The sequence below is a fragment of the Mastigoproctus giganteus genome, chromosome 2 (assembly GCF_048544385.1).
Source record: "Mastigoproctus giganteus isolate SK-2022 chromosome 2, ASM4854438v1, whole genome shotgun sequence".
NCBI classification, from domain to species: Eukaryota; Metazoa; Arthropoda; class Arachnida; order Uropygi; family Thelyphonidae; genus Mastigoproctus; species Mastigoproctus giganteus.
Window position 1 is genome coordinate 31,931,658 of NC_143576.1, and position 26,524 is coordinate 31,958,181.

Consider the following 26,524-nt stretch of genomic DNA (forward strand, 5'->3'; position numbering starts at 1 on the left):
GGATTTATAAAAAAAATAATTTTTGCTTTTTTAGGTGATTTTATATAAGATTGCTTGTTTGCATCAATTGCCACATAAACCTAAATTGTATTTCAATTTGTTGTTCAAGAAAGAATTAGGATGCCATCAACATTTAGCTTAATCAATCCATTTACAGCCTTAAACAATTCAATCAGGTACCTTTGCAGGTGCTTAGTTTCTAAGTGCTGCAATATGCAAAACCAAAGTCTTTCATGGTAAGAGTACCCTTTAGTGTCCATGACTAATCTTGTTGTTCTCCTCTGTACTCATTCCAACAAATCCAGAATCTTCCTGAAATTACACATCCATATTTAAGGCTTCCACACCTGTATGAAGTATTCAAGATGTGATTTAACCATTGCCTTACTCACCTCCTCATCCCTCCTGGCAAATTTCCTGTATATCACTGACAAAACCCCTTTGGCTGTTCTAGCAGCCCATGTGCACTGCTCAGAGAATGCCATGCCAGCCTATACAGTTACCCCTGCCTTCATCAATATCGTTAAAAAATAATGAAAAGAGTAATGGGACCTATCATTGAACCCCAAGTGAATCCACTAATAACATTAGTCCAAAAAGAGCTATAACTATTTTTATAAGAACATTTAGCTTCTACCACTCAAAAATTCCTTTATCTGTAGCTAACTGTATCCAGTGCCACAGTACTCTAATTTACACAATGTCAAAAGAGTTACTGAAATCTAAGTATATGATGTTAAAATAATTTTTTGCATCTAGTTCCTTTGTTATTCCATCACAGTAGCTAATCGGATTGGTCAGATAAGATCTCCCCCTTAAGAAACCCAAGCTGCATTTGTATATAACTGCATTCCTATCAAGATGATTCTATAATACTTCCTTAATATGGACTAAATTATTTTCCCTTGGACAGAAGTCAAGATAACGAATGGGTCTATAATTATTCACTTTGCTCTTTTATTCACTCCTTTGTAAATACAGTAGGGATATTTAAAACACTGCTTCTGTAATTGGGAGGGAAGGGCACTGTATAACAGTTGAAACAACTAGCAGATATGTTAAGAATGTCAGTAGGAAACATGCATGGTATTCTCCATGATCATTTGCATACAACACATGTTTGTGAGGCGCCTCCATAGCTAGGTGGGAAGGAGCAGCAGTGCGTAGCACACGCTTCTTGATTAGACCGGGGTTCAAGCCCGTCACCACCAAATATGGAGGATGCGGAAAGGTTGGGGAATGACCACCGCATATTCTTGGAGCAATATGGCCTTAGTTGCTAATGCTCCTAAAAACCAAATAACAACAACAACAACATGTTTGTGCACCCTGGGTTTCACGACTACTCACACTTCACAAACGAGCAACAGCAAGTTCATATGGAGGTTTTTCAGGAGATGCGATCAATGGTTACTGAAGATGGCGAGGATCTGCACAAGGTGATAACAGCAGATAAGACTTGGCTTCATCATTTCAACCAAGAGAGTACGTAACAAAGCTCTGTTTGAAAGTCTTATGTCATTATCAACTCCAAAAAAAGGAAAAGGTTGTGGCTTCTGCAGGAAAGGTTATGGTCATCTCTTGTTTTGACATTCCAGGAATGGCTTACCAGCATGTTGTGTCATATCATTTTTTTTTTTTTTTATGAAAACCCCAACCACGAGAGGTATTAGAAACTAGTACTTAATACAGTGCTTGGGTTGGAGGTTGAGAAAATGAGAGAAGATAATTGTTGACATTGGACTTAAACTTCTGAAGACCGTAATTTTCAAGAAATATGTATGAAGGAAAGTTGTTCCAGAACACAGCAGTTGAATGAATAAACGAAGAAGATGAAAAGCTGGTTCTGTGAGTTTGAAGTTGGACAGTAAATGGATGTTGACTGGTGGTGGCACATGTTCGGACTGTTTTTACAGAGAGAGCGAGAATTATAGAAGCCAATTCAGAAGAAGTATGTTTTTGGAAGCCCGTGGAAGTATCTGTAGAAAAGGCATGCTGTGTTAAGGCATGTGCTGTTAGAGATGAGTCATTAATTAACCTAACTGCCCTCTTCTGAATGAAATCTAGAAACCTGAGAGAGGTTTTGGGGGCACCGTCCTAGATGTGGTTACAATACTCCATGGTAGGGCGGATTTGCGATTTGTACAGAGTGAACAGCTGTTTGGAAGAGAAGTAATGCCGAGAGCGAAAGAGAAAATCGAGCTTTTTAGATGCAGAGGAAGCAATATTTGTAATGTGCTTGTACCAAGAGAGATTAGAAGTCAGGGTAATCCCCAAAAGAGATATCTCATTTTGCCTAGAAATCGGAGCGTCATCAAAGATAAGCATAGGAGCAGAAGAATCCTTTTTGTGAGATATCAGACAAGACTGAGTTTAGAAGGACTGAAATCAACTAAGTTGTCTTTGCCCCACTGGAGAATTACCTGGAGATCGGCATTTAAAGAATTGGTAGCAGATATTCGAGAAGTTGAAGCAGATTGAGCGGGGCAAGGTTTCTCAAAATGGAAAGTGGAATGGAATGTGCTATCATGTCAAACCTACGGATAGGATTTCCAGTCAATGGAAGAAGGTCATTAATATACAAGAGGAAAAAAATGGGGGAAAGAACTAAACCTTGGGGGACACTAGCATTAGTGGAGAAGTTAGAAGGCAGAGACACATCTAAAATCACCCTCAGTGAGCGATCAGAAAGAAAACTGGATAACCATTACAAAAAACCATTGGCAAACCATAAGATGGAAGCATGTTTAGAAGATCTTTATGCCAAACATGACTGAAAGCCTTTGAGATGTCAAGAGCAACTGTTTGTGTTTCACCGATTTTTTTCCATTGAAATTGTCCATAAATGGGTGACATAAGCCAAAATATCACCAATGGATCGACAATGACGGAATCCATACTGGTGATCGTTGATCAGACAGAAGGCATACTGGAGATCACTGATCAGACGGAAGCCATACTGGCAATCATTGATCAGATGGAAGGGTTCTAGGTAGTTTAGGAGTTGGCGGTTAACTGATTTCTCCATTACTTTAGAGAGAGTAGAAGTAATTGCAATGGGATGGTAATTCGATGGGAGGGATTTGTCACCCTTTTTAGGAACTGGCTGGATATGAGCAAATTTCCAAGCAAAGGAAAAACACCTTTGGAATAAGAAAGTGAAAAAAAAGTGGCAAAAAACAGGAGTAAGTTCAGGATCACAGGTTTTGAGAACAAGTGGAGATATACCATCAGGACCTGGAGCTTTCTTAGCATCGAGATTCATCAAAATCCTAATGACATCCTTTTGATGGAAGACCACAGGCGGCATTAAATGGAGCACGATGGGAATGGTGGGAGGTGTAGCCAGAAAATGAAACTGAAAAATTGGAATCAAGCCAATTATGATAAGCAACATTCTTCTCTTGAACGGTCTTAGCACATTTATTGGAAAACCAAGGTTTAGAAAAAGGACAAGATTTTAAAGTGGAGTGTGGGATAAAGGATTCCATTCCTACAAGAATAATTTCACTGACACGATCTGAGCAAATGTTGACATCAAAAGTTTTGAAACAGTAATCCGACCAAGGAAAAGAAGAAAAGAAATCTCGCAGGTCATTCCATTTTGCATTCTTGTAATGCCAAACAACACGAGACTGGGAATAGCCATGAGATAAAGGCTCCATTGGAGAAGAGACAATCAGCAAGTTGTGATATGAGGTGCCTGAAGGACGACTCACTTCGACCGTGTAATTAGAAGGATTGTTTGTGAGAAAAAGATTAAGTGTGTTGGCTGTATGGTTAGGACTGTCTGGTATTCTTGTAAGTAAATGAACAATCTGTGCAAGGTCATTAGTAATTGCAAAAGCCTCAGCTTGTTGACTAGCTGGGTCGGTGTGACTAGAAAACAGAAGCCAGCTGGAGTTGTGAACATTAAAATCACCAAGGAAAATTACCTCACTGTTAGGAAAGTTGGACAGGAGAAAGTCAAGCTGCAAAGAGAAGAAGTCAAAAAGCTCCAAGTGATTAGTGAATTTTGGAGAACGGTAGAGACAACAGATGAATTTGACAGAATGGGATAGAGAGATTTTAAACCAGAGAAGATCAAAAAGAGGAGATTCCAAATTACCAAGTATCTGACAGGGAATATTGGAACAGACATATGCACAAGTACCACCTTTGAGGCAAAAGGGATCCTTCAGCGAATAATTTGGGCAACTGAGATGAGCAGTAGTTGAATCAACCAATAACTGAGATTCTGTCAGAAAAAGTACATGGAGTCTGGCAGACTGCAAGTGAAAATGGACATCCTTGAGATTAGAATTGAAACCACGTATATTTGTGAAATGAATTAGGAAGTGTTTGGGAGGTTTAGTTGTTTTCGCAGATAAGTTTACTCTATTAGTTTGACAATTCATGGTGTATTGAATAGTGAGAAAAAGTAGGGGGAACATGCTGTATGAAGTAATGAAATTTTCGGATGTGGCGTACACATGGTAAGAATATACCCAGATCCTTGCATAATGTGGCCTCGACAATGCCTCCCGCATACACACTACTCGGATTCCTCCAGTCACTATCTGGCAGAGTAGAGGTAGCAAGAGTATACACTAGCTGATAAGGAAGCCTCCTAAAGAGTTACCAATAGGTTCGGTCCGGTGTACTAACTAGCGGCCTGCCTGCGAACACCATTTTAGAGCTGTACCCTCGAAATGTAAGGATGCTTGAATCTCGCAATGATGTCCATCATAACCTCAAACCATGTTTAGCTCTGGAGACTAAACATGGATTCCACCACTTCAAGCCTGCAATAAGCAAAATGGTGATATTGCACCGGTTGACTGTTAAGGGACCTTACTACAGAAGTGTACTGCACACTTTGCAGGATCTCATTCGTCACAAACAACCACAACTGTGCACAGGCAGGTGAATGTTGCATCACAATAATGCAAGACCTCATACTGTCATTGAGTACTTGGCCAGCATTAATATCAAATGTGTTCCTCATGCACCCTACAGTTCTTATCTTGCACCCTGCGATTTTCGTTTTATTTCCAAAGTTAAAAAAGGTGCTACAAGGGAAATGTTTCCAGTTGTCAGAAGAAGTTGTAAAGACATTGGAGGCAATTCTAAAATGCAAGTCAAAAAATGGCTTCCACAATGTTTTTAAAGAAATGCAGAAATGTTGGAATAAGTGCACTTCATCAAATGGGGACTACTTGAAAAGGACCATCAAAATAAGGATGACTAATAAAGGTATGGTGTGGGGGAAAAAATTTATGATCATTCTTTATTGAACTGTCCTTGTATATTTATATTGCTCCCTTTCCCAAAAGGTAGTCATCTAATTCTGCTTTAAATTTATCTGGAGTCACTGCTTCCACAACAATGGGAGACAGTTTATTCCAATGTTACAACCCACTTCCTGTGCTGAACTTCATAGGAGATCCAATATACAAAGGGTACTAGGAAAGTTTTGCAATATGACGCAACAATGAATCACAGGAAGCTGCTTGTTGCTGCATGTTGAGACATGTCCATACGTGCATAATAGCCGCCACGCCAAGTCGATGAGCTCAGTTATTCATTAGTAGTGAGAGTGTAAAGTGCTTGCGATGGCATCGTGGTCACGAAACGAGATAAGGACAGTTTTGTGGTATAATTTCGTGCGTGGTTTAACCATAGACCAGTGCTTAGAAGAAATGACTCTTGCACTAGATGATGATTGTCCACATCGTACAACGATATTCAGGTGGTATAGAGAATTCCAAAGGGGAAATTTCACTCTGGAGGATTCTTAGAGGCCGGGAAGGCCACGAACGTCAGTTACGGAGGAAAACGTTACTGCTGTGAGGAAAATGCTTGAAGAAAACAGGCGAGTGACCTACCAACAGACAGAGGATACTTTGGGCCTAAATGCACCAGCAATTCGTTCGATTCTGCAAGATCATTTGCACGTGAAGAAACTTTGTTCTCTCTGGGTGCCGCATCAACTGACTGAAGAGCAGATGACACGACGCGTGACTTGGTGCCGGGAGACGTTAAAAAAGTTTGATAAGGGACAATCTCGGTATGTGAACAACATCGTGACAGGTGACGAGACTTGGCTGTACTATTACGATCTGCCGACCAAGGCTCAAAACAAAGTTTGGGTCTTTGATGACGACGACACACCCGTAATTGTCAGAAAATCCCGATCTGTAAAGAAGAAAATGATAGCTGTATTTTTCAAATCGAGTGGAATTGTGGAACGTGTCGTTTTGGACACGCAGAAGACAGTCACAGCTAAGTGGTATACTGAACAATGCCTGCCTAAAGTCATTGGATCTATGAAGAACCTGCGGCCAAAGTCAAGAATGGACACCTGGTACCTCCATCACGAAAATGCTCCAGCTCACCGCGCCAAAGCCTGCACCGAATATTTGACCACGACAGGACTGAAACTTCTCGAGCACCCTCCCTACAGTCCAGACCTTGCTCCCTGCGACTTTGCACTGTTCCCGCATGTGAAAATGAAGCTAAAAGGGAGGCGGTTTTCCAGTGATGAGGACCTTCTACGGGCTTGGGACAACGAGTGTGCTTTACTCCCTAGTGAAACTTGGCAGAACTGGTTTAAAGATTGGTTTCGGAGGATGGAGAGGTGTATTGAATGTAGAGGAAATTACTTTGAAAAAATTAAATAAACAAAGCTGTATTGCAAAACTTTCCTAGTACCCTTTGTATATATATAAAATGATCAAATTAATCCAAAATTAAATAGAGAATATATATATATATATATATATGCTCACGCGGGCTTTTTGTACTTTGGGTATACCGTGGTAAGCATTTATATTTTCTACGTAATGTTAACACATTCTATTGTCTTTACATCGCTTGCCATACCCAGGATCCCTTACTATAAGGGTCGGGAATTTACGCTCCCGGTTGTATCCTAAGTTAGTTTATGATTTAGCTTTTCTATTCTTTTTAGCTTTCTCTTTTTTATCCCTATTTTTCATACCTCATGAACTATTAGAGTATTCGAGGGGGATTGAGGTACTATACCTATACTTTTACTTTTCCGTTCGCCTTAGTTAGCACAAGCTTCTACTTTACTTGGTAAGTGCTTAGACTGCATATATTTTAAACTATACACATAGGCCTAAAAATGGATATATCTCCTTCTCTAATTAAAATTTTGGCTATCCGTCAGTCTAACAGTCATCTCGCTAGCTTACTGCTAAATTTGAATGTATCAATAATTATGCCTTTTATATTTATGGCCCTCTATCTCATTAATTTTTAACTATCATTCGGACAAGTTATGCTGGACGATGACTACAGAAACGGATAGCTCGTTAATTATGGTTGATACATTGAAAGGGTTAGCCCTTGAAAAAGTCCCTTTCGATATATCTGATTGCCTATAATTAACTTTTTAATTGTACATTTGTATTGCTTATTTTATGTTATATTTTTGGCATATATGTATTTTTTCCAGGCTACGTTTAGCACCCGTATAGGTTTTTGTTTTTTCTTGAGTAGCTATTATACTAGCCATGTTATGTATTAAAACGTAACTATTCATGTTATACATTACAACTTAACTCAAATAATATACAGATGGATATAATGTTTAATCATTCTTGATGGCATTAATCAGATCTGTGACAAAATAATATTACAGATTAGAAATAATATTATAAAATAGATATATAAATTAACAATCCTATTTTCTTTTTACATACTTGGATATATATATATATATATATATATATATATATCCATTATTTTATATATATCCATTATATCCATTTATATCCAATATATCCAAATACATCCCAATATATCCATTATATCCAAATACATATCCATTATTGAAATGCAGCGATTCCATGACCATTATTGGCCTCGTGGTCCTCTGTCGATATGGGGCATGATGGTCAGTCTATTCTATTTTATTTTAGTTTATTTTGATTTTGTTATCGTTTGGTAGTTCCTTTAACCCTCTTTGGGTGATATTTCACGTTTTTCGGAACTGGTACCTCTCGGGGGGGTACCGCTAAATTAATAACTAATTGGCATTATCCTAAAATTTGTATAGTTTTTGTTAATTGGATTTAAAGATCGAAATTATATTAGGGTTTCTGGGCTACTATTTATATCTATTCTTTCTTTTCGTTCGATTGTTTATTTGGGTTATTTTTATGTTAATTTTCGCTCTACAGTTTTTGCCATACTACTGGCTTATGTTTTATTTAATTTAAAATAATGGATGTATTTCAGCTTCATATGGAGGAATTGCATGTCGCTGCCTCTAATGAATGCTTAATTATTTATTCATTTTATTATAATTTAACTTTATTTAATATAATTCAATGATAGTATATATTTCGGCTTCATATGGAGGAATTGCAAGTTGCTGCCTCTAATGAATGCTTAATTAATTTAATTTTTTATTATAATTTAATTTTCGTCAACATTTAATATAATTCAATAGTAATGGGTCGATATGCTAATTTAGCAACGCCTGTGCCGCCATCTATTTTCTTTTTTCTTCAATATAAGCTGATTCAGCTTACAGTATGTCAGTAGTGTGGCTCTGCTTTAGAGTGCTGTCTGTTCTAGTTTATTTTCGCTGCATAAGGACCACCGCCATGCAAATCCTCTGCATTGGTTGATCTATCGGAGAATGGAAGGGTGGTTTGGTTCTTCGATATTTCCGCCTTTGCGATGTTTTGTATGACGATTGAAATGCAGCGATTCCATGACCATTATTGACCTCGTGGTCCTCTGTCGATATGGGGCATGATGGTCAGTCTATTCTATTTTATTTTAGTTTATTTTGATTTTGTTATCGTTTGGTAGTTCCTTTAACCCTCTTTGGGTGATATTTCACGTTTTTCGGAACTGGTACCTCTCGGGGGGTACCGCTAAATTAATAACTAATTGGCATTATCCTAAAATTTGTATAGTTTTTGTTAATTGGATTTAAAGATCGAAATTATATTAGGGTTTCTGGGCTACTATTTATATCTATTCTTTCTTTTCGTTCGATTGTTTATTTGGGTTATTTTTATGTTAATTTTCGCTCTACAGTTTTTGCCATACTACTGGCTTATGTTTTATTTAATTTAAAATAATGGATGTATTTCAGCTTCATATGGAGGAATTGCATGTCGCTGCCTCTAATGAATGCTTAATTATTTATTCATTTTATTATAATTTAACTTTATTTAATATAATTCAATGATAGTATATATATATATATATATATATATATATAATCGATAATTAATATAAAAATAAAAATAATACATATGCCAGTAGCATGGCAAAGCTGTAGAGTGAAAAATTAACATAAAAATTAAATCAACAGGGATCGGCTTTCGGCTACAATTTCAGTCTTGTTACCTTTATTTTCATCCTCCCTGTTGATTTAATTTTTCGCTCTACAGCTTTGCCATGCTACTGGCATATGTATTAATTTGATTTTTATTTTTATATTAATTATTGATTATGTACTGGGCATCATGTGGAGGATGTGCATTTTGCTGCCTCTAATAATAGCATTATATTTATTTATTTTCTTATTTCATTTCATTTCATTTTAACTTTTAAAGCCATTATTCGAATATATATATATATATAAGTTAGTAGCTGTGAAGGGCAATGTGCTAACGTTGCAGTACTAATAACGCTAATTATGGAGAACAAAGGGTGAATGGAACAGAAATCGCTATTACAGTGAATAAAGAAGGGAGCTAAGATAAAGGAGATGTAATATGGAATAATAAGAATTAATAAGAATAACTTAGTGCTGTTCGTTCTGTGACCTCAGAAATAATATAAAAATTTTATTTCTCCACAGCAGTACAGATCGCCATGACCCCAGTAAGTTATCCCATTTCTTGTTTTTTATTCTTTTTATTCTTGTTATTCTTTTAATCTTTACTTCCAGTCTCTGTTGGGTCAGAGACTGGAAAATTAAAATAAATTTAAAAAATTATTTTAACTGACTTTACCTACCTTAAACAAACTTTACCTACTTTTCACGTATACCAGTTGCGGCATGTATTTCATGTCAGAAACAAAGGCTATACCAACTAATTGCCATTTCCTCCTTTGATTTCGGCGGCTGGCCCTCGAAAAAGGCGCTGAGTCACAGGACGAACAGCACTAAGTTATTCATATTAATTCGTATTATTGCTTATTACTTCTCCTTTATCTTAGCTCCCTTCTTTGTTCACCGTAATAGCGATTTCTGTGCCGTTCGCCCTTTGTCCATAATTAGCGTTACTAGTACTATAACGTTAGCACATTGCCTTTCATGACTGCTAACTTATGTAGCAATTATGGTCATTGGGTACTTTCTACATATAGCAGTGTCCCAGGTCCATAATCCATTATTATTATTTTTATTATTAATAATATCTTAAACTGTTGCTTCCTTTAAAACATATATATATAAATAATGTGTGGTTTGTAGAATAAATAAAGTGTCTGTGAAAATGGAAATGAAAAGTCCACAAGGTGCCGGAACTAAGAGAAATCTAAGGGATAGTAGAAAGAGGAAGTGAAGTAGTGGTTAAACAGGTGAAAGAATTTGTACAACCTAGTGCAAAAATGAACTGGGAGTGAGGGGGGGGAATAAAAATATATAAGTAAATAAATAAATAAATAACACTATATTCATATATGGGAGGGCAATTTTAGCAAGAGGTCGAATTAGGGGATGGCAAATATGCATAATCTGAATATAGTAGATGAAAATATGATACATAGCCAGAAAATTCATCAGGGGACTACTCCTGACTATGTATCAGGCACTGCGTTTCCAAACATATCTGTAGTATTAGAAAAAGGGGGGCAAATGTGCAGCCTTTTATTGTAATACTAGTAGACAAGGTAGTCCCTATGCAGTGTAAAAAATGTAAATTAAAATAAATACAAATTTACAAAATTGTAATGTGGAATTTAATACAAATGTATGTGAAGTGCATGAAAAAGTATAAACAAGCAAATGGTATAATGAATAGTAAATTCTGGAGATGGAAAGGGGAGAAAAGATGTTCAAAAGAAGACGAAAATAGCGATAGGATTTAGGATAGATGGAGCATTCGTATCACCCTCGTATTGCACTAATAGTTTTACAAACGGGAAAAAAACAGAAAAAGACAGTATAAAGAAAAAAGTGTAGAAAAAGCCATTAAAAATACTGAACTTACTGGGTGTGTAAGGCCCAACCTTAAAGAAAGGGTTCTGGTATAAGCAAGCGTTAGTAAAAATGAGTGTTAATACCATAGGCTTGTAGAGAAGAAGGGAAATCAAAACCAAAACTAAAAGTTACCTGGAGTCATTAAGTAGAGCAGAGGAGCGACGTACACAGCCAGGAAGTGAAAGGGAGAAACAATGACAAGTCACCGAGTTTTACAGATTTAGAGAAACAGATAGGGATGACCTCTATCGTTGAAAAAAAACCTGCAACCATATAGTGCATTTCTGATCCATGTATTACAGTCTATAAGAGGTGGGTTGAAGTCACCCATAATGAGACAGTTGTACCGCTACCCGTTCAAATTGCTCAAATAAGTTTCTATCATACTCCTCAAAGTCATTTGGCCTATAAAATACCTTTATTATTATCTTCCAATTACTGCAAGTCATTTCACATTACACTGACTCAATGTACATGTCACCTTGATCTGACTCTGAGAAGTTTCTTGCTACCTTCAGGTAGTTTTTGATCAGAAGTATCATTTCTTCATCCCATCCATCCTTCCCTATCTTTCTCAAACACACAATATTCACCAAAATGGAATTCTTAATCTTGTATCTCTGAGTGGCACCATGTCTCAGCAAGTCCAGTTAGTCCTCGTATTAGTCCTTGTATCCCTCCAAGCTAGCAGTTTTCCGACCCACCTAACACTGCCTCGATAGCATCAGCAAATATTCTTGCACCCTTTCTATTTAAGTGTATCCCATCCCTGTAGAAGCAGTCTCTCCTGTTAACAAGTACAGACCAGGCTGAAAAAAATTCTACCCCTTGAGCCTTGCACAATCTTTGCAGGGCCGAATTGATCGACAAGGCTCTCATCATATACTCCCTCCTATCCTATTGTACGCTTAATTAAAGTGTCATTGGTGATAAGTAACTGTCTCAAGGCTTGTAAAGTGGATTCAACGTGTACATTTGTGTATGAGAAGACGACATCAAATGATGCTAAAATATCACTATCTGAAATGGAGACAGAAGTTATGCATTCCTGGCCCTGTTTAGTGAAAGATGATATAATTTTAACAAGGAATGTAGAAACATTAGCGAAAGCGGAATTTTTAAAAGAAACGATCAGTCTTAATGGGTAATCTTGTTTGTGGAGTTTAATAATTCCGAATATATGAGGTAGAACATTACTACGGATACCTATCTGCTGAAGAGTGTGTAGGCTGATTTGTTTGTCAGCTCTAAGTCTCCTTAATATGCCATCTAATTTGTTTTTAAGTCTTGTGATACAATCATCCTGACAGATATTGGATTATGCATGAAACCAATATCATTTTCAATTCCCAATTAAATTTTAAACCCAACATCAGCCAACAACAATTAGTTAATATTCACAAGCTAATGAAGAACTCTAGTATCATAGTAGAGAAAGCGGATAAAGGAGACACTGTTGCAATTATGGATAAAACTACATATTTAGACAAAATGTCACACATTCTTTCAGACACCACCACTTATAGGATAGACGGCACACACAATATCACATGTGCTGAGCTGCATCATGGAAAATAAACTCCCTTTAAATACTTCGCATTCTCTACCACACAATGGTAACTGAAGACGAAAAAATTCGAAAGTCACCCATTCACAGCTATTAGCTTTTTTATCAACTTTATCGGTGTTAACACACAGGTTTTTTATATATGACAACCAAGAAATGGGATGTGCACTTCCCTTTCCTGGGCAAGTATTTTAATTCTTTTAAATTTTAAATTCAATCATAATTACAACCGTGTAACAGTCGTGTTCCGTTCATAGTATTCAAGTTTCTGATTCACACAACCATGTTTTTTCTTTAATTTTCATCACACCTAAACGGATTATACGAGGCAAGTACTGTATATTAAGCTTTAAGCTAATTTATATTGTCTTCAAGTAACAGTACATAAGGAATCTATAAATTTATTTTAGTCATTCTAAACAATTAAATCAAATACTTCCTACATTTTTAGATAAATGTTTCACTTTGGAAACAGCAAGTTCTTTTTTTTTTTTTTACATTTATTTTTGCTTATTCTATTTGTTCCTCTGTTGAGTCAACTGTAAACCACATGCTTGTTTTAATTGTAGTTTTATTTTGTTTTTGGCTTTAATCTTCTTTATTTGCTAAATTCTAAATTTAAAATCTAATTACTATTTACTTGTATACCATTTAGGTCAGATACAGAAGCTGAACTGTTGTCGTTCCTCGCAATTTCAGTGATTGACTCTTGATAATGACACTGAGGTTGTACATTATCCAAATTTTTTCTGTGTATGTGCTGCAGATTTGCTTTTTCCTTCCACTTTTATACAACCTTCTTTTACTGCTTTTTAATTTTTATTTATTCTCACACACACACACACCTCACTTATCTTCTGCTGTTGTCGTCTCATCTTTACAACAGCAAATATGCTTTATTAAGCTTTCCTTCTTTCCTTAACAGATACTCTCATTGCAACAGAAATACAGCCAGTGCATTTCTGGTTCTTCATTAGAATAAACTATTAGCACCTCAGGCATCTCCCCAATAATGACTAATAAGGCTTAGATAGGTCACTCAGATTCAGAAAATAAAACAGAAACTCTCTATTTATGATTGTGTTATGTAAGATCTCTTCCACCAAAAACAGTCTTGCACTGGATGTAAACATGACTATTTAAATCAATATAGCTTACCCTATGAGGATTAGTAAATGTTTGGATAGAACGATCGTTGTAATTAAATTTATTTCTGCGCTTTTGGTCAACTTGATCTAATGGTTCTGCTTCATCCAGCGTTTCATCCTTTTGGAATTCTATTTCCTGTTGGGAAATATCTTCTTCTTTAGATTCATCAATCTCTCCTTCAGAAGAAAACGTCTCATCTTTACTTTCTTGCACAGCACCTTGCCTTTTAAATTCTAAAAAAATATATATTTATAATACATAATGCTGTTTAATATAATTAATGATATTAAATAAGTTATCAATAAATGTTAAAATATACAGTAAAATCTAATAAAATCAACAACACATGGACCTAGCACTTACTAGATTTTTGAAATATCTAGAAATGGGATATTCAGTAGGTATTATGGCAGGTGAAATTCTAGTTACTGCCGAATTCTACCTAGATATGTGTTAATCGATCAAATTCTTTTTTACCAATGCAATCAGTAGAATTTATTTTTTTTGTCTTCCTAGGTAGTTGGCAACAGATAATCATAAATTTAATAATTATTTTGTAGGTCACAGCATTTTTTCTATATTACATAGTCAAAGTTTTATCTTCTTGATGTTGGATGGAAACCCACACTGAATTGCTTCATTAATCAACTTGTTCACAGATTTATTAATCACCAACACCTACTTATCTACTAATTATTATGTGATCAGACTTGTTAAGTCTAGAAACTGACTATCATAGTAGTTTCTGATATTTTAAACAAATATCAGAAACTACTGATAATAAAACTGCTTTTCAATGAAATGATCTGTTCAAAAGTAATGCTTCTCTAGAAAATTCACTGTTAAAGGAAGTTTGTGTAATCTTGAGTATTAAAGTCATCATCATCATCAGCCATTTTCAATCCACTGCAGGATGAAGGCCTCTCCAGCAACTTTCCAGTTCCTTCTGTTTTGAGCACTGGCCATCCATTTACTACTCAAAAACTCATGAATTTCATCTATCCATCTCCGCCTTTGTCTTCCAGGTTTTCTTCTAGCTCCTCTTGGGTACCATTCTGTTATTTTCTTAGTCCATCTGTCATCATGTCTTCGAGCTATGTGTCCTGCCCAAGACCATTTTAGTTCTTTAGTTTTGATAAGAATGTCCTTTACTTGAGTTTGCTGCCTAATCCATGTGTTTCTCTTCTTATCTAAAAGTCTGATTCCCAATATAATTTGTTCCATTCTTCGCTGTGTAGTTCTTAGCTTCTCTTCCATTCTTTTGGTGAGTGCCCAAGTTTCACTTCCATAAGTCATGGTGGGGAGTATACATTGATTCATTATTTTACGTTTCAGACAAACTGGGATATTGCTCTTCAGTATGTGACTATATTTCCTGAATGCTATCCATCCAAAATTTATTCTTCTCTTGACTTGCAGCCATTTATCATTATTACAGCTAATAACTTGTCCCAGATAAGTATATGACTCCACCTTTTCAATTACTGCTCCTTCAATAATTATTTCCCTTTCCGTGGCATACTTGTTCATCATTACTTTTGTTTTAGCCATATTCATCTTTAGTCCAAAATCCTTACTAACTGTGCATAACTGATTAAGATTTTCCTCTAATTCTTTGGGATCGTGGCTTATGACCACAATGTCATCTGCAAATCGTAAATGGTTTAGGTACTCTCCGTTCACATTGACTCCTTTCTGCGACCAGTCTAATCTTCTGAAAGCTTCCTCAAGGGCAGCAGTAAACAGCTTCGGAGATATTGTGTCTCCTTGTCGAACTCCTTTCTCGATTTTAAATTTGCTACTGTCTTTGTCTAGTCTAATAAAGGATGTAGCACTCTCATATATTTTCTTCAAAATCATAATATATGGAGTATCTATGCCTTGTCTTTCCAGTGCTCGAAACATTGCCTTATGCTGTATGGAGTCAAATGCCTTTTCATAATCCACAAATGCCAGGCATAATGGTGTTTTATATTCATTTGCTTTCTCCATTAGCTGTGATATTACGTGAAGGTGATCCATAGTTGAGAATCCTGTCCTAAAGCCAGCTTGCTCTTTCGGTTGATTCTCATCAAGTATTCTTTCTAATCTGTTAGTAATGACCCTTGTGAACAACTTGTAGATATGGGATAACAAGCTAATTGGTCTATAATTTCCAATTTCTGATTTATCTCCTTTCTTATGTAGCAAAACTATGATTGCATTATTCCATTGCTTAGGCATCACACCTTTTCTAATGCACTTTGTGAAGAGCCTTGCCAGTTTTTGTGTTATGTCTCTTCCTCCCAATTTTAACAACTCTACAGTAACTTCATCTTCCCCCGGGGCTTTCCGATTCTTCATTTTCTCAATGCATGTTCTACCTCATCAGGAAGAATATCGGGTATGTCGTATGTGTTGCTACTTTGCAATCCATCTTCCTCACTGCTGGTATCATTCCCTTGCTCCTTGTATAATTCTCTATAGTAGTCTTCTGCTATTTGAATTATGCCTTCTCTGCTGTTTATAAGTACACCATCGCTATTCTTCAGTTTCAGTATCATTTGTCTTTCTGTATTACTGCTCATGGCTGCTGATTTAAATCCTTTGTTTTCCCTTAATGCTTGTTCTACTTTTCTTGTGTTAAATCTTCTTATGTCCTCTCTGAGTCTCTTTCTAATGGCTTTGCATAACTCAGTATACTCAATTTTCTCCCTGTCAGTGTTTTTCTTGCTCTTCATTTGTCGTCTTTGGTTCATCATGACAAGTGTTTCTTGACTAATTTTTTCTTCTTTGGATTTCTGTTTCCCTATAGGTTTCTTGGGCTTTATCACTTTCAGAAAGTTGTAATATTCCTCGTCGATATCTTGGTCCTGAGCAGTCTCCAGAAGCTCAAACTTGTTCTTAAGTTCCAGTACATACTGCTTTTTCTCCTCCTCTGTTATTTCAAAGACCTTTGTATTATTTACTCGAGTCAGTTTTTTCCTTTCCTTTCCTACATCTATATCAAGTGTACATCTTACCATTCTGTGATCACTTCCAACATTTGCCTTATTCAGGACGGTAACATCATTCACAATATATCTTCTGTTAGTGAGGATGAAATCGATTTCATTAGTTGTTAATCCATTTGGACTCTTCCATGTCCACTTTCTGTTCACCCTTTTCTTGAAAAAAGTGTTCATTACTGACATTCCTTGAGATTCTGCAAATTCCACAAGTCTTTCACCTCTTTTATTTCTTTCACCAATTCCAAAATTTCCTATAGTTCCTCTTTCTGCGCTGTTTTGCCTTTTTCCAACCTTAGCATTGAAGTCCCCCATAATAATAGTGTAGTGGGTTTTCTGCTCATCTAGAAGACTCTCAATTTCAGTGTACATTTCTTCAATCTCTTCATCATCATGGCTCGATGTTGGTGCATAAATCATTATAATCTTTAGCTTGTACCTCTTAGAAATCTTGAGTATTAGTCTTGACACCCTTGGTGATGTACTTTTGAATTCCAAAATGTTGTTTTTAAAATCTTTATGGACCAGAAACCCAACGCCACCTTCACTCCTTTCACTGTTTCCATTGGTGTACAGCAGATTTCCACTTGATAAACTTATAAGTGATTCATTTCTTCTTCTTGTTTCAGCCAAACCGATGATATTCCAATTCACATTTTCTAATTCCTTTTCCAGCTCTAATATCCTGTCTTCACCGATGAGTGATCGTACGTTATAACAGGCCAGGTTCAATTTCCGTGCATGGCAGCCTGGTCGTACCCAGAGATTCTTAGCACCCTCTGCTTCCACTCTGATCCTCTCGCTGCCATAAGAGGGAGAGTGAAAGCTGCTGGGGACTGAAGGCCATTTGTATTGTTGTGCTCTCATTGCTGGAGGGTTTGGTCTTTTCCTCTTCACGCTGACCAGGCGTCTCTTGTCTTCCTAGGTAGTTGGCAACAGATAATCATAAATTTAATAATTATTTTGTAGGTCACAGCATTTTTTCTATATTACATAGTCAAAGTTTTATCTTCTTGATGTTGGATGGAAACCCACACTGAATTGCTTCATTAATCAACTTGTTCACAGATTTATTAATCACCAACACCTACTTATCTACTAATTATTATGTGTTCAGACTTGTTAAGTCTAGAAACTGACTATCATAGTAGTTTCTGATATTTTAAACAAATATCAGAAACTACTGATAATAAAACTGCTTTTCAATGAAATGATCTGTTCAAAAGTAATGCTTCTCTAGAAAATTCACTGTTAAAGGAAGTTTGTGTAATCTTGAGTATTAAAGTCATAGTGTTACTTAAGTAGTTAAAACTGCAATGACAGCCAGGAAGGACAAATAATATTATGACTCACACTCTCTCTCTCTCTCTTTCTCTCTCAGTATCACTTATTTTCTTGTGTTCCCACCTTTTAAGAATACTGAAATCAGACAACAAAGATGTACACATTCTTGCACAGAAAAACAAGTTTTTAATTTTGCAAGAAAAAGAATATTAGTAAACAATGAGACAGCATACTGAAACTAAGTTTATTTTCCTTACCTTTTTACCTAAGGGGTAAAAAGTAGTAAAATTATCAACCATAATTTAATTACTACTGAGCTCTTCAATCATGTGCTTACTGCCAAACCTATCATCAGACAAATAACTTCTGGCTCTTTTTCTACTTCCACTCATTCCTGCACCACCCTTTTTGCAATTCTTAACAAGTTTTCTCTAGTGCAACATTTACCACCTCAAGTATTTTATCAACCATAATTTAATTACTACTGAGCTCATCAATCAAGTGCTTACTGCCAAACCTATCATGAGGCAAATTTAGGTCACAATTTTCATTGAGATCTTTCACTTCTATCCATATCCATTGGTGAAAATTAGAAATTTTCTGATGTAAAGAAACTAAAAATACTAGGCTTAAAGCATGTCAGTACCATGGTGAAGCAGCATTCTGAAAAAGTTTTTTCAGAATGCTGGTTCACCATGGTACTGCCCATGGTTGGACTGATTTGGTAACATTAGTAGGAAAATGGGCAATAAAAATGTTACCAGACCTTAAATCATACTCAAGAAGGTTGTTATACAATTATAAAAAAAAAAAAAAAAAAAAAATTTGGTTATCTTAGCTATTATTAGATTTTTTAATTTTTCTGAAATAGTTTTTGTTATCTGGTTAAAAAAAAAAGAATTATATAAACAATTATAAAATTTCTTTTATCTATCCAAGAATTATAACACAAGCAATTAAAATACAAGCAACTTAATCAATCCTTTATTGGCTCTAAAACATGCAATATTAACTTGGCAATCACTCTTGCACAGATTAGGATAATTGTAGGGCTTTATTTCTTTTAAATTCTAATGCAAAGAACTCATACCTTTTATACAAATCAAAGTAGAATTAGGCATCATTACTAGAATAAGCAAACAACTTATCTGTACAAAATAGGAGAATTACACAACATTAAATAAATAAGCTATTAATAAATGAATAAGACTTTGTCAGATCTGTTTGACACAGTCATCCACATTTACCAAAATTTGGATGGTGAAAAGTTTAACACTGTTCACACTCACCAAGTGGCTTTGATATTATTCATTAGCAGTGTGATTAGCAGATTTTATTGACCTGATATGTCCTGCCTTCTGATCCCATGATACACCTTTATGTGTAAAAACTGCCCATTAGAAATCAGAATTTTCAGTTGAACTTAATTTATATAAAATCTTTTGCTTTTTTCAAATAAGCACTGGAAACACTTTTACAAAAGCTTATTGAAAACACTTTTCATCGCATTTGAAACCACTTACAGTAACAGATTTTAGATCACTTGTATAGAGCACAAGGTCTGATTCACCTTTTAACTTGGGCGGAGTAGAACTTAGCAGCTTTATCAATCAAAAAATCAGTTACACATTTCATTACTTTCTCTTCCTGAGTGAGCAGGAGCAGAATGGCCAAGCCAACCAGGGATGGCAATCGCTGCCAGACCAATAGCAAATTTGGGCTACCGATGAATAGCTGTGCCATGGTATATAGTTTTCATAGACAACAGCACTGCTTTTTGCAGCCTATTCATACACCACACACACGCTGAGAGATATAAGATTGTGCTCGTGCTCGTTCTCTCTCTCTCTCTCTCTCTCTCTCTCTCTCTCTCTCTCTCTCTCTCTCAATCCATGCATATCAGTAAGTACATTCTTATCTTTCTCTTCAGATATAATCTGTTCATTTACAGGACTGAAGTAATCCTAAAACATTTCTAAGGTCAATGTGAAAAACATGAAACTTCAAAAAAAATCCCATGAAAGAATATAACAAATACACAATGTAAAAATTCAAAATCCTATAAAACTTTCATGAAAGCACAGCAAGAATTTATGATTGTCCAGAAAAAAGAAAGCCATTCAAATTTTAATAAATAACAAAATGAAAACTAAAAAAGACATCAAAATTTGATTATGTGTAATTCAACAATTATACATAATCAAATTTTGTATAATTGTTGAATAATACACAATCAAATTGCCATAATTTTATTCATTGAAGATGAGGCACTGCTGACAGAGTGAAACAGCAAGAAGTTGGCATGGATCTTATAAACAGTATCATGATATTATTAACATCATAATTTCTTGGTTTTACTGGTTTCTGAATATAATCAAATATTCAAAAATCATGTGTAATGCCATAAAATGTAGCCAATTTCAAAATGAGTAAATCTCAACTTCAAATAGTAAGGTACACCTTTGATATTTCTTTCAAATTCTTTCTGGAAAAAAAAAAAACTAAATATACAATGCTGCCAAAAGTATGGTATACTCATACCAGCCATCCATGTGTCAGGAATAAGTATAAAAGTAACTGTGTTCGCAATAGATGTAAGCAACTCAACAAAAAACAGTAGAGTCAAAGTGCTGAGCACAGAGATATCAAACAGAGACTTGTCATAAGATGCCATATTAGCAATTCATCTGCAAAATCTTCACTAGCCTACCCAGAGCTCCAACTTTATCTTGCTTAAAACCTTTAGGATGAACTGGAACATTGGCTTTGGGCCAGGTCAATGTGTTCACTGTTAGTATCCCAAATGACCACTGTGTTAAAGGAAGAATGGATCAAAGCTTGGTAAGGGGTCTACAGACATGAAAACAGTGCATAATTAAGACCAAACACATTGGTCTTAATTATGCACTTTAAAGGTTCTTTGAGGCATACTGGTGTCTGGTTACTTTTGGCAATATAGTGTATTTGGCTATTCAGCTTAATAAGAAGGTTCAACTATGTATAAATATAGTGCAAGCGCATCAGAAATACATAGCTATATCTGAATACATCAGAATATTAGTAAAACGGCATCATTTTAAGTTATATCTCATATTGTGAATACCTTCATAATGAGTTGCCATGATATTGCACTACTTCGAATAAGTAACACTTCACCTAAGGAGAAGACTAATGTTTTCTCCTCATTACTCTTCTTCTCAGGTGAAGCGTTACTTATTCGAAGTAGTGCAATATCATGGCAACTCATTGTGAAGGTATTCAATAGTTGTTGTTGTTGTTGTTGATATGGGGGTTTGATGGCGCATAAGCTACTTTGGCTATAATGCGCCTATTCATTTATTATAAAAAAGAAATGAGAAAGTTTCATAAATTCAGAATTGATTAAAAAGTCCAGTTTGCTTTAAGAAGTTGAAAAATTCGGAAATATCTGCATCATCTCCAATGAGATTCTCTAAAGTTATTGATCTATGAAGATTAACCAGTGATAGCACGGTTGAAGTTCTGTCTTGTTCATAGTAAGGGCAGTCAATGAGAATGTGTTTAATACTCAGATTTATATTACAAAGTGGACACTGTGGCGGGTCGTTCCCTGTGAGTAAATAGAGATGGGTCAGATAAGTATGTCCTATTCTTATCCTTGAGAGGACTACTTCTTCTCGTCTTGATGTGCGGACACTGGAGTGCCAAATTTTTGGATCATGTTTAAATTGAAAGAGTTTATTATTAATTTGAGAGTGCCATATTGTTGTCCATTTTGACAGGCATGCAGCCTGAATGGTAAATGCATAGTCTGATGGCGGAACAGGGATATTAGTTAAGTCGAAGCTAGATGGATTTTTTGCAGCTTTATCAGCCAGTTCATTGCCCAAAATTCCAGAATGAGCTGGAATCCAACAGAAGGTGACCAGTTGATGGCGTTCTTCAATTTGTAGTAATATGCTTTTTATTTCGTCTAGAACAGAGTGTACTTTATCTTATGGGGTTACATAAAGCCAAGATTGAGCTGAGGGAATCAGTGTAAATAACAGATTTTAAAGCACAGTCAGAAGAGAGATTTTGTAAAGCTAGTCTGATTGCATATAATTCAGCTGAGAAGATACTGAATTCAGATGGCAAGGATGCTGAAATAATGGTATTTGGAAACATTGCAGCTGCTCCAACGTTTGATTTAGATTTACAGCTGTCTGTATAAATTGGAGAAAAGTCAATGTATCTTTGTAAAATGTTCTTTCCCCATTGAGAGAGGTAAGTGTCACAGGTCGGTATAGCAGGTGGAACCCATGGTGGTTGAGAACAAGTTGTTACCTGTTGTACGGAATGGATGGAAACATTCCAAATTTGCATCAGTTCAAGAAGGCGAAGACCAGCTGGCTTTACTATGCTTGGTTTATTTCTGAAAAGGTTTTCGAATGGTGGATTGAACAGGTATGACTGAGTCGGATGCATGGCACAGCTTTGTATCTTGACAGCACTTCAATAACAGTGTTTTCCTACGTGAAGTTAGTGGGGGTTCATGGGCATCAATGTAGAGACTATGTGCTGGTGATGTTCTGAAAGCACCGAGTGAAAGTCTCAAAGCACTGTGTTGAATTGGTTCAAGCCAGCGCAATGCACTCAATCTGGCTGAATCATAGATGGGAGCTCCATAATCAAGACGGGATCTGATTAAAGCCCAATATAGCCGAAGCAGAGATGTACGATCTGCGCCCAATGTTTGGGAGGATAAAGCTCTGAGTATATTTAACTTTTTTAGACAGGAAGTACGTACATTTTTAATGTGGTCTATAAAATTTAACTTGTTATCAAGGGTTAATCCTAGAAATCTGATGCTATTAGCGACCGGGATGGAGACATTATAAATTTGAAGTTCAGGATCCGGATGAAGTTTGCACTGTCTACAAAAATGGATGGCAACTGTTTTCTGCTGTGAGAGTCGATAGCCATTGAGGCTGGCCCACTGTTGTATTTTATTAAGTGATATCTGGAGCTGCCGTTCAACAGACCTCATGTTTTGGGAATGGCAGGAGATGGAAAGATCATCTGCATAAAGGTAGGTCTCAACTGTATTTGGAAGCTGATTGGTGATGGAATCTATTCTAAGAGCAAACAAAGTGGCACTCAGTACTGATCCCTGTGGTACTCCTTCCTGTATAAACGTTTTGGAGAGGGCATCTTGGTACTGAACTTGAAACGATCTAGTACGTAGGAAGTTCGCCTCTCAGACCAAGAGAGTAAAGATCACTAAGTATGCCATGCCGCCAGGTAGTGTCAAAAGCCTTCTCGATATCTACTGAAACCATTACAAGATGTTCGTGTTTAACAAAGGCATTTCGAATGGCGAATTCAGCCTTGACCATAAGATCTAAGCAAGACCTATTTTTACAAAAGCCATATTGGCTATGGCTCATTAGATGTTGTGACTCAATGATCCATACTAGGACAGGATTTTGCTCAGGCAGCTTGAGAGAGAGAGAGAGAGATCGGTCTATAGCTATAGGGGTTAGTTGGATCTTTCCCAGGTTTTAGGAATGCCAAAACAGTAGAGTGATGACAAGAAGCTGGAAAAACATTTTCTAAAAATATACAATTGTAAAAAACCAGAAGCAGGCGTAAAGCTTTGTCATCGAGGATGTTGTAGCATGACATAATAAATCCCATCTGGCCCGGCAGAACCATTGTGGGCTGTTCTAATGGCATGCAAAAGTTCAGAGTATTGCAGAGGTTTGTTATATGGAAGAAGACGGGCAGTTTGAAAGTTTATGACATGCTTTTCTCTAGTTTTTAATTTGTTGGAATGATGCAGAATATGCCGATGCTGCTGATATTTCAGCAAAAGTATTGCCCAAAGCATTAGAAATATCTAAGGAACTGGATAGATCTTGCCCTTTCCAGGAGAGGATTGGAGAAGGTATAGTAGGAAACTTACCAGATAACTGTCTAATTTTTTTCCATATAATTTTGGGATCAGTATTTCTGTTAAAGGTCGATGCAAAACGGGTCCAGGATTCTTTCTTTGCTTGCCTTTGTGTAAAACGTGCTTTTGCCTTTAGCTTCTTGTAATTAATGAGGTTGATTGTGGCTGGACATTGCCGAAATAAATTCCAGGCTTTGATTTTTGCTTTCTTTGCTTTTGTGCATTCGTCATTCCACCAGTAATTATAATGCTTGCGACCAGGGGGATTTGATAATGGTATTGTGTCCTTGGCCACTTTTAGGAGATGTGATGTGATGTAATCTGTTACATTATCAATATTCTGGAGCTGGATTTTTTCCTCGTCAAGAGGGATTGATGATCAAAATTTTGCCCAGTTTGCATGAACAAATTTCCATTTCCTGTGGAGTTTGTTTGAAGGAAACTGTGATATTAAAAAATTGCATATGATTGGAAGGTGGTCACTGCCCATAGGATCATTTAAAACGTACCACTCTATGGTTGGAAGGAGTATTGGAGAACAAATTGAGAGATCTATTGCTGAGGTGTGTCCAGTTGGGAGTTGTGAGTGTGCGCACCAGTACTGAGTAAGGTGAGGTTTTGTGACTCTAGAAAGCTTTCAACGAGTCGACCACGTGTGTTTAGTTTAGGATCGCCCCATAAGGGGTGGTGCCCATTAAAATCCCCTAATATACAGAGAGGTGGAGGTATCTGTATGAAGAGATCTTCAAGATCTTTTAAACAGTAAGTATGGTTTGGTGGTAGGTATATTGAGACAAGTGTTATTGAAATATGGAGAGTTATATGAACAGCAACAGCTTCTATTTCAGTTTGAAGTGGAATATGTTTAGTTGGGATCTTTGAATTTATCAGGATTGCTACATCACCATGGGCAGCATTTGCTGTATTACGATCTCTTCGATAAAGACAATAGTTCTTTATTGAAGGAGAAATTTGCGAGGTTAGGTAAGTTTCCTGAAGACAAAGGGCAGCTGGAGAATATCGGTTAATTAGATCACGGATATCATCTGTGTTGCAACGAAAGCCTCTGCAATTCCATTGTAAAATACAAGGCATTATTTGTGTTTAATTGATGGAGATGTATCTGACTTGCTTTTTGAAGGTTACTGGCTTATGTCGTTCTAATTTAGATTTATCTTTTTTGGAGAAAACTGGCCAGCCTGTGTCCATTTCTTCTTCTGCATGGATTTCTAGAAGGGGATCTTCCTGTATGGATGTGCCATCTGCCATGGTTGTGTCCTGAAAATTTTTCACTACATTTGCGTTTGAACTATGAGATATGGTATCTATGACTGGAGTAGGAGATGCCGCTGGTATTGTCAGAGGAGTATTATTTTCCTGGTCAGAGAACTTAGATTGTTGCTTAGAAAGAACATTTCTAGCCCAATCTGAAATTGATTTGTTAGTGGGAACTGTTACATCAGTTTGAGTGGAGACTGTCTGATATTTTTTTACAGCATTGGCATAGGTCATATTTTTGGTTATAGAAGGAGCAAGTAATTTTCTCACTTCTGGGTAACTTACTTTGTTCTCAACCTTGTATTTTACTATTTTCTTCTCGGTTTTCCACTTTTCACATGTCTTTGAATATGCAGGATGGTCACCTTTGCAATTTGGGCAGGTCATTTTTGTAGCTGTACAGTTACTTTGTATGTGATCTGAGGATCCACAATTAGGGCAGGCAGGAACTCCTCTGCATACAGTTTGTGAGTGGCCATACTTTTGGCATTTGTAACACCTTAAAGGGTTTGGAATGTAAGGGCGGATGCGACAAAGTAAATAACCTGCTTTTACAGAGGAGGGTAAGTTGGGTGTACTGAAGGTGAGAATAATATTTCTTGTAGGTGTAAGTTCATTATCTTTTTTAATCATTATTCGTCTTGCTTCAATTACGTGTTGTCCCTGCAGCTCTTGGGTTATTTCTTCCTCAGTGACGTTTAGTAAGTCCCAACTGGATATCACACCCTTAGATGAATTTAGGGTTGTGTGTGGAGATATTTTAACTGGAATGCCAGCAAAGCTTGTAAGTTGTAACAGCTTCTCGGAATGTCTGTGGTTGGTGGTTTCTACTAATACGTCTCCTGATTGCAGTCTCTTCACTGTCTTGGGAGATCCTGCAATACTCTCCAGATGTTTTTGTATGACAAACGGAGACAATTTATTAATGGGCTGACTAGTAAGAGAGTGGATAATTAAAAACGATGGGCAAGGTTGCTCCATCCGATCAGCCTTTTGTCTCTTTGGATTATCATTCTCAATATCCTGATGGTCTGTGTTTGCCATGTTTGCTCCTTTTAGCCCTTGGCAAGTGGACTTACCTGCCAAGATTTCCGGCCCCGCGACGGGGAGGCAGGAGCAGTGCCGCTAGGAGGCCAAGTGGTTAAAGTGTTAGTTGGTTAGTGGAA

General features: G+C 36.5%; 1 protein-coding gene across 3 annotated transcripts in view; it reads right to left on the reverse strand.

The window, feature by feature from the left end:
* The window catches only part of LOC150089255 (dynein intermediate chain 2, ciliary), a 317,847-nt gene that overhangs the window by 187,580 nt on the left and 103,743 nt on the right, over positions 1–26,524 (reverse strand). For all 3 annotated transcript variants that reach the window (XM_090388583.1, XM_090388589.1, XM_090388593.1), the window contains one exon: positions 13,905–14,128. In XM_090388583.1, coding sequence (XP_090244709.1) covers positions 13,905–14,128 — 224 coding nt within the window. The remainder of the gene's footprint in view (positions 1–13,904; positions 14,129–26,524) is intronic.